The following is a 7,959-nucleotide window of genomic DNA, read 5'->3' on the forward strand; positions in this document are numbered from 1 at the left end:
ACCCGGCCGGTGAGGGGGCAGCCACAGCTTCTCTGGGCACCCTGTGCCAGCACCTCAGCACCCTCGCAGGCAAGAGCTTCTGCCTTTTCTCCAACCTGAACTTCCCCTGTTCCAGTTTGAACCCATCACCCCTTTTCCTGTCGCTACAGTCTCTGATGGAGAGTTCCTCTCCAGCATCCCTGTAGGCCCCCTTCAGATATTGAAAGGCTGTTACGAGGTCTCCAGCAGCTTCTCTTCTCCAGGCTGAACAGCCCCAGTTTTCTCAGCCTGTCTTCACATGGGAGGTGCTCCAGCCCCTGATCATCCTCAGACCTCCTCTGGACTTGCTCCAGTAGTTCTGTATCCTTCTTACGTGCAGGCACTTACGTCCTTCCATACGTGGAGGCCCTTCCACAGAGAACAACGCATGAGGCTGATGTACCCTCAGACTCTCCAGAGGTGGTTTCAGCCCAAGCAGTGCAGCAGAGCGACATTTTGCTGGTTGTACATCCCACACACCCAGGAGCAGAACTGACCATGGGGCTTCTTGTTGCAGGTTCAGTTTCTGGTGGACCATGGGGCCATGATTGAGCACGTTGACTACAGCGGGATGCGCCCCCTCGACAGGGCAGTGGGGTGCCGCAACACCTCGGTCGTCGTCACTCTGCTGAAGAAAGGAGCAAAGATAGGTAGGGACAAGGGGACAACCTGCTGGCTCCCAGCAGTGGGGCTGGCTTCCTAGAACATACAACACTGAGGCAGCCTCAGCCCAACTGCTGCTTTGGACTCAGAAAGCAGCCGGCGAGTGGTGGCTGCCCTGTTCTCTTGGTTAAAACGGGGGTTATAGATATATATATTTTGCTGTCGTGTTACCTAGCAAAGTTAATCAATAAACAACTGTTTCTTTGGCAAGGTCCTTCCTCTGGTAATGCTTTTTCTATCTTTACTAGTCTGAGTCAGCAAATGTACTCTGTCCATGCATTGCTGTGAGCTGCTGCGGTCACTCGCTCTGTGTATGCTTCCAGATTCAGTGGTACCTGCACTGCGCCACACAGCCGCTCACGTTACGTTTTCCTGTGAAAGGGGATGTTGCTGGTGCATTGGCTTCTTTGCTGCCTGCCTCTCACAGCTGCTTTTTGTTTCCTTTCTTTTTCTTTTTTTCACCTTCATACATTTTTTTCTCCCCTCTCTCCTACAACTTTTTGTTTTCTCCTTTCTTTGAAGGTTGTCAGACGTTACCGAGTCGCCCACGAGGTATATCTCATTGCTGTCAGCATCAGCTTCGATCTGATAGCTTTGTCAGCCTTGCTTTCTCCTGTTTGATTTAGCCTGCATGCATCCCCAACACCTCTAATCTTTTAATTTACCTCACCTTCAAATAATTTTTTTAATGACTGTTGCAGAGAATAACTTGAACTCAAAAACTAACCACCTTCCCCCGAAACGTACTGAGTCTACTTATAGAATACCATTGACTTATTCTTCACCCACACTAATGAGTTATCCCCAGATTTTTGTCACCCCTTCCCTCCCAGTATTTGTCCTTGAGATAACTGGCCCTGCACAGGCAGAGCCAGCGTGTCCCCAGCCCAAGCAACAGCTCCAGCACCGGCAGCACTTAGACATGACCTTCCCTTTGTTGTATTTCCCACCTTAATGGGTTTTCTACTCTAGTATTTCCCATCTTGTGAAGCTGGAAATCACAGCCCACTTAAACTCCTGTCGCCAGTCGAACTGCAGATTTCCTACTGCACTTCCATGATTCTCATTTAGAAATGCTTTGATGTAACCACTCTGATTCTTCCTTTTGAGTATGTTTTGTTTCCCCCCACCCCAGCTGGTTCCACAATCGGCACTGCCCTCTTGTGGAAATGGCTCCCAGCATTCCCAGACCATTGTGGGAGTGGTGATTGGGATTAGCCTTAATGACTGCAAAGGAAAACCATTGCAGTGTGGATGACGTTGATTTAAGTGTGAGAGGAATTGTCAGCTCAGTCATTTGGAGCATTCAGCCCTTTGACCATGCCAAGTTGTTCTCTCCAGCAGAAATTCCCACCCCAGGATATTTTTTCCACCCAGCTTCCTACCACCCTTGCATTGTATGAGTTTTTTACCCATCATGCATCCTGTACACTACAGGTCCAGCAACATGGGCGATGGCAACCTCCAAACCAGACATCATGATCATCCTCTTGAGCAAGCTGATGGAAGAGGGAGACATGTTTTATAAGGTGAGAAGAGTGTTTGGGGGAAACACTGAACAGATGCAGCCTGCAGCATAACTTTATGTGAGGTTTTGACTGAGCAATGCTGCTGCCTTAACCCATGGCAAGTAAAAGCTACTGCTCAGAGCATTCCTCATGTTGCAAAGTGGTTTTGGTTAGCAGGGTTGAGGAGGAGGGGGTTGATTGCCCAAATCTGTAACGAAGCTGAAGCAAAGCCAAAGTCTCTCTGCATTCTGGAGTTGAGCCAGTGCTTCATTTCCTCTTTGAAAACACCAGAACCCAAGTGTTTGTTCAGAGTGTTGATGTCATTGCATCAGGTCTGGCAGTGTTGTCTTTACCTAGCAGGCTCACTGCTGTGGAACCACACAACACCATAGTGGATCCCAGAAAAAGTCGGGGATGAAACTTTTTGCCTTGCAAACAGATTGTCGGGATGCAGATAGCTTTGTCGTGCCCTTCAGCCCATGGGAGATGTTCCACTAGTACACTTAGAGTGTCTTTTTGTTTTGCTCTGTGTTTATTTTAAGCTGATCTTTAAAACCTGGAGATTTGCACAGACACACAGACAAAATGTGCAAGTACAACAATGATTCACTGTTAGGCTCTAAGGGTGAAGCAGAAAATATGCTAAGCTGGCATTGTAACTGGAGTTATCTGCCAGAGATATGTGATACAGCTGAGAAACCTGAGTCTACAAGGTTTTAAAGCTTACTATTCGTAGCTGCAAAATGTATGTCTGGGTCACCATGAGTTGCACGTGTCCCTGATCCCATTTTGCCTTCTTGCTTTCACCCTGGCTGCCAAGGCTGCCCCTCCCCAGGGCATCCCAAAAATAGGTGCCCAAAATAGCAAGGATGAGTCACCCTTTGAAGGTGACTATTGCGGCCCAGTAACTATAAAAGGAACCCCATTGACAGGCTTAGGTGTAGACACCTGATTTTTAGACGTCTAAAGGCCAGGGAGATGAATGTCAACCCATTTGTTCAACTTCAGAGCCACATCAGTGCCGTAACATTTAGCTTTGCTATTGCAGGGGCTTCTCTGAGCCCCAGGAACTCCACCCGAAGTCCTATGCTTCGTATTCTTTACCCTCCCTGGTACTTCTTAAGCTTTGGGTGTAGGATGTTCTCCAGAAATGGATTACTGATCCCCCAGCTCAAAAGACAATCCAGAAACCAGATGGAGTTGTATCAAGTTAACACGATTTCTGCCGTGTTTCCTGCTGTAGCACAGCAACTCTGTACCAAGTGGGAGAACTCAACTTGCACAAAGCATCTGCATCTCCAGATCAGATGTTCCCTTGATCAGATGTTCTGGCTTTCCTTTCTAGAAAAGAGCTAAATAGTGAAGTCATGTTACTGTTACCCCAAAACATTCCTGGGCCTGGTGAGTGAGTTCACTGCAGTGAAGTAAACTCAACCCAAGGATGTGTTCTGACGTGTTCTCCTTCTATTAGAAAGGTAAAGTGAAAGAGGCTGCCCAGCGCTACCAGTACGCCCTGAAAAAATTCCCAAGGGAAGGGTTTGGAGAAGACCTGAAAACCTTCCGTGAGCTGAAGGTCTCGCTCCTGCTCAACCTCTCACGATGTCGAAGGAAAATGAATGTAAGTCTCCTCCCTCTTTGTGGCCTTAAGTATAAGCTGCCAGTTTTCTTGGACAGGGGAAGTGGTGAATGCTCCATCCCTGGCAGTGTTCAAGGCCAGGTTGGACAGAGCCTTGGGTGACATGGTCTAGAGTGAGGTGTCCCTGCCCGTGGCAGGGGTGTTGGAACTGGATGGTCTTAAGGTCCTTTCCAACCCAAACTATTCTATGGTTCTGTCTGTGCACAGCGACTTCTCCATCCTGTAACCACGCTTTGACCGCAGAGATCTCCCCTCTGTGTAACCTGGTCGTCCTTCACAGAGCACTGACATGTTCTAATTCAAGAGAAGTAATGATTTAATACGTATTTCTGGTGATTAAAAATTCATTGCTGTGTTTATAGCTTTTTGAATTTCTTATTGCTCCCTTTTGATGATGATGTGCACTGGGGAGGAGGCATTTTCCAGCTTTCTAGGCCAGGAGGAGCCAGGAGATGTGCTCCTCTGAATACTGATCTCAAATGAAGGAGCATATGCTTAGGGGGCTGGTGCTTCCCCAGGGCACTGACTCATCCAGAAGCACCCACACACACTCCTTCTGCTCCCAGAACTGCCACATCACTGTCACTCTTCCCATTCCCATCCAGCAGCATCTAGCGACCAACTCCTGCAGTGTGGCTGTTCTTCAGCAGACAAGTGCCACCTCCCCCTTGCTCTGCATGCAGGGGCTTTCACTTCTGTAGAAGCTTAAAGTCTCCCTAGACTCAAAAAGTGGACTAGAAGCCAGCAGAGATTACACTGGAGGGGAAGGGGTTTTGTGACACCTTCATTTCTTTAAGCTGGGAGGGAGAAAGAGGAAAAGCAAGAGATGTAAAATCTTAATGCTGGTTTGTAGTGAAAGTGTGAACCTTCTCTTTAAACAAGCTTCTGCTTTAAGGACAGGATTTTTGGTTGGGAATCCCAGGTTTTGTAATGGAAAATTTCAGAGGGTTCTAATAGCTCCTGCAGTTTTTGCACTTATAGATGTGACCATAAAGGTACATACTTCTGGCTGCGTTCCCAGTCTATCAGGCAATATCTCTTCTGTAACTGCTACTGAAGGTACCAACAAAAGTAGGAGCTTCCCCAGGCAGAGCCCAGGTAGCAAGAGTGTAATTCCTTAATTTTTTGAACTGAGCAGGAGTGTTCTTTGGTCCTTTCTCCCAGAACTGCTCAGGTCATAGCCCATGTCAGCAGTCCAGAGCAGTGGTTGTGAAATGCAGACCCCTCCCCTGTGAAGAAATCTCCTTCACAAGTGCTGAGCTTCAGCTGAGCTTAGTGGTACCTGAAACATTTGGGACAAGGCAAGGGGCATCCAGAGCAGTCTCCATCCCATGCCCCCAAACTAGTCTCCCAAGTGAAGTGTAGGGGAGAGCCAAGGAACAGTGGAATGGGTGCCACTGGTAGGAGACCTTTGCCAGCCAAATCCTGTTTGGAGCAACTGAGATACTGTAGTCCCTTCCTTCATGTGCAGTTTTATTCAGCCCCTTGAAGTAGGTCAAGTGTGCTGCAGAGTGGGAAGCAGAGGGCGTGGGAAAGGTTTCCTATGGCTTTCAACTATGGAAAAAAGTCCTTCATGAGATTACATTCCAGCCTCTGCGAGACCAGATGTTTCCTCAAGACTGTAGGTTATTGAAGAGGGGCTGCATGCACTTGTTGGGGACACAATCAGTGAGAACAGATCCAGTGGCACACTGGCCTCGGTGGGTGCTGACAGCATCCAGCATTATGAGAGGGCTTTGGACATGCCGTTGTAGCTCTTTGGCTGTTAAATGATGTGGAATCCATGTGAAACCTTCCAGTTTTCCATCAAGTTTTCCATGGTACATGCAAAAAATGCCCACCATGTCTATATGAAGTTTGTTTTCTTCCCAAACTGTATATATCTTGATTTCTGTATCTATTCAGTTACTTACCTGCACACCTATTGTAATGACAGGATTTTGGAATGGCGGAGGAATTTGCTACTAAAGCACTGGAGTTGAAACCGAAATCTTACGAAGCTTACTATGCAAGAGCAAGGGCCAAACGCAGCAGCAGGTGAGGAGAGAGACAAGTGCAAGGGGCTGGTCTCCTCAAGCCTGGCCACCCCCATGTAGGCGTCCACCGTGCAAAAACCATACTGGTGTCCCCATGGGAAAGAATGGCAAAGGAGCATTTCCTGAATGAGGCCACAAACCTCTCAAACTCCAAAGTTACACTCTCCCTCATTTGCAGTTCCTGGAGGCAGCTGAATGCAAATGTTTGGAGAGGTTTATCTTAGTTGAACACTGAACATCTTAATACGCTGGAAACCTTTGTGCCAAAGTTGGGTGTTAAAACTACACTTCAGTTCAACCACAACTTGGACTCGAAGCAAAATGTGACTCATGGCAGCCCTGTGGCCTGTGTTATGTCATCACAGTGATCTCTTCTGCCCTTAAAACCTGGGAATCTCTGTCCTAGAGCACTTTCTGCAAGGCAGAAGCTGCTGCCCAGCTCTGCGGTGGCTGCACCAGCCAGGGAGCTGTCAGCCACAGCTCATGCCCTGGGCACTGCAACCATCTTCTGTAGAGCTGCAGCACTGGGATCTCTGTGTCTCAGATAGAACCGAGAAGATTCCCTCCCTGCAGGCTAAAAGATGGGAGATTAGATTCATTTCAACCCCCATCAATGCCATTCCTAAATGAGGAGGTCTTGGTCTTGAGTTCTGGGCTCAAGGGCTGGGTGCACTGCCACTGGGTGCACATCTTGGGCTTAAGCCTTGCATGGCAGCGTGGAGAACCACCGTAGCCAGAGGTACGTTGAGTTCACTTGTGCAAACACCACAGCTCGGCAGCCACCACCACCACTTGACCTTCCATGCTTGAGGAATGTGTGGAACCGGGCTCCTGGCCCAGGTGATGCTGTGCTGCCGGATCCACTGGGTCTTGATGTGGGAGCTGAAGCTGTGACCTTCTGTTCTGCGGGGAGGTCCTGCTAGCTGAGCCACACTGACCTAATGCCTTTCCTTTCATGGGTTTCCTCTCCATTGTTTCCAAAACACTTGTAAGGAAGCATAAGAATCAGGTTCCTCTCCAGATATCAGCCTCCCCACATACAAGCGTCCTGTTCTCCCCAGGTCACTCCAGCAGAACCTGTCACCACTTCGGCTTTTCTGCTCTATTTCCCAGTTGAGGTCTGCACAATCCTGGGGAGCAGGATGCTTTTCCTTCCTCCACCTGTAATCCAATAGCTTGTACAAAAGCTTAGACTAGTGTTGGGAGGCACTTGGCAGTTTTTCCACTGGGATCATCCTCCCAGATGACAGTTGTGTTCAAAGAGAGGGTTTTGCTCAAAACCCAACCATGTCCCTGTAAATGACAACCCCCTTCCCTGAATCCCCACCTCCTTTTTACTCCTCACTGGCTGGCCTTTCTCTTGCAGAGGCTTCCCTGGCCACTCACAGGCTCCCATTCCTTGACGCGGAAGAAGTTAGCCAAATCCATTGCAAAACTGGAGAGCCAAGCCTTGCCTAAAGCACTGACCCTGGGAGCCCCTGAGCTCCGGAGCCAGCCCTGACGCTGTGTGGTCTTGGCATCAGGCAGAAGTTCTGTTTTCACTGGTGTAAGCAGTTGCAGCTCCACCAAAGCTGCTCTTGTTTACAGGAGCGGTGAGCTTGGCTCTTGCTTATCTCTGCGCTGGTTTCCCCTTTGCTGTAACGCAGGAGCAAAGCTCGTGGTGGTGCTGCGAGAAGTAACTAGCCTGTAGCACGCACTGTAATGCAGACAGGAGTTTTTGCCAGTCTGGGTTGTGCCATCTCAGGACTGTGTTTCCTTCCTCTCCTCCAGAGTGGCTGGCAGTGTTTTCCTTCGGTTTGGATAAAATAAACCCAAGGGAGGCACATAAGGCAGAGTTAGAGAGACGCAGCATGTGGTAGCAATCACAGACAGTAACAGGGGTGAGCCACTTAACCCTCAGGAGCCTCCAAGACGGGCTCCATTCAAATCCAGAGTAATTTCAGTTCTCGTTTCTGTCCCTTTGTCAAGCAGGCAGTTTTCAGCAGCCCTGGAGGACCTGAACGAGGCCATCAAGCTGTGTCCCAACAACCGGGAGATCCAGCGGCTGCTGATGCGGGTGGAGGAGGAGTGCAGGCAGGTCCAGCAGCAGCAGCAGCAG

At 49.0% G+C, this 7,959-nt stretch overlaps 1 protein-coding gene across 1 annotated transcript in view; it reads left to right on the plus strand.

The window, feature by feature from the left end:
• TANC2 (tetratricopeptide repeat, ankyrin repeat and coiled-coil containing 2) overlaps positions 1–7,959 on the plus strand; it is a gene marked incomplete at its 5' end in the record, with an annotated part of 99,891 nt that overhangs the window by 90,105 nt on the left and 1,827 nt on the right. The window contains 6 exons of the mRNA XM_010018652.1: positions 536–668; positions 1,204–1,233; positions 2,119–2,210; positions 3,661–3,807; positions 5,762–5,862; positions 7,833–7,959. The exon at positions 7,833–7,959 is cut by the window's right edge and continues 1,827 nt beyond it. Coding sequence (XP_010016954.1) covers positions 536–668; positions 1,204–1,233; positions 2,119–2,210; positions 3,661–3,807; positions 5,762–5,862; positions 7,833–7,959 — 630 coding nt within the window. The remainder of the gene's footprint in view (positions 1–535; positions 669–1,203; positions 1,234–2,118; positions 2,211–3,660; positions 3,808–5,761; positions 5,863–7,832) is intronic.

Source organism: Nestor notabilis, unplaced genomic scaffold (assembly GCF_000696875.1).
Source record: "Nestor notabilis isolate BGI_N333 unplaced genomic scaffold, ASM69687v1 scaffold5827, whole genome shotgun sequence".
Classification (NCBI taxonomy): domain Eukaryota; kingdom Metazoa; phylum Chordata; class Aves; order Psittaciformes; family Psittacidae; genus Nestor; species Nestor notabilis.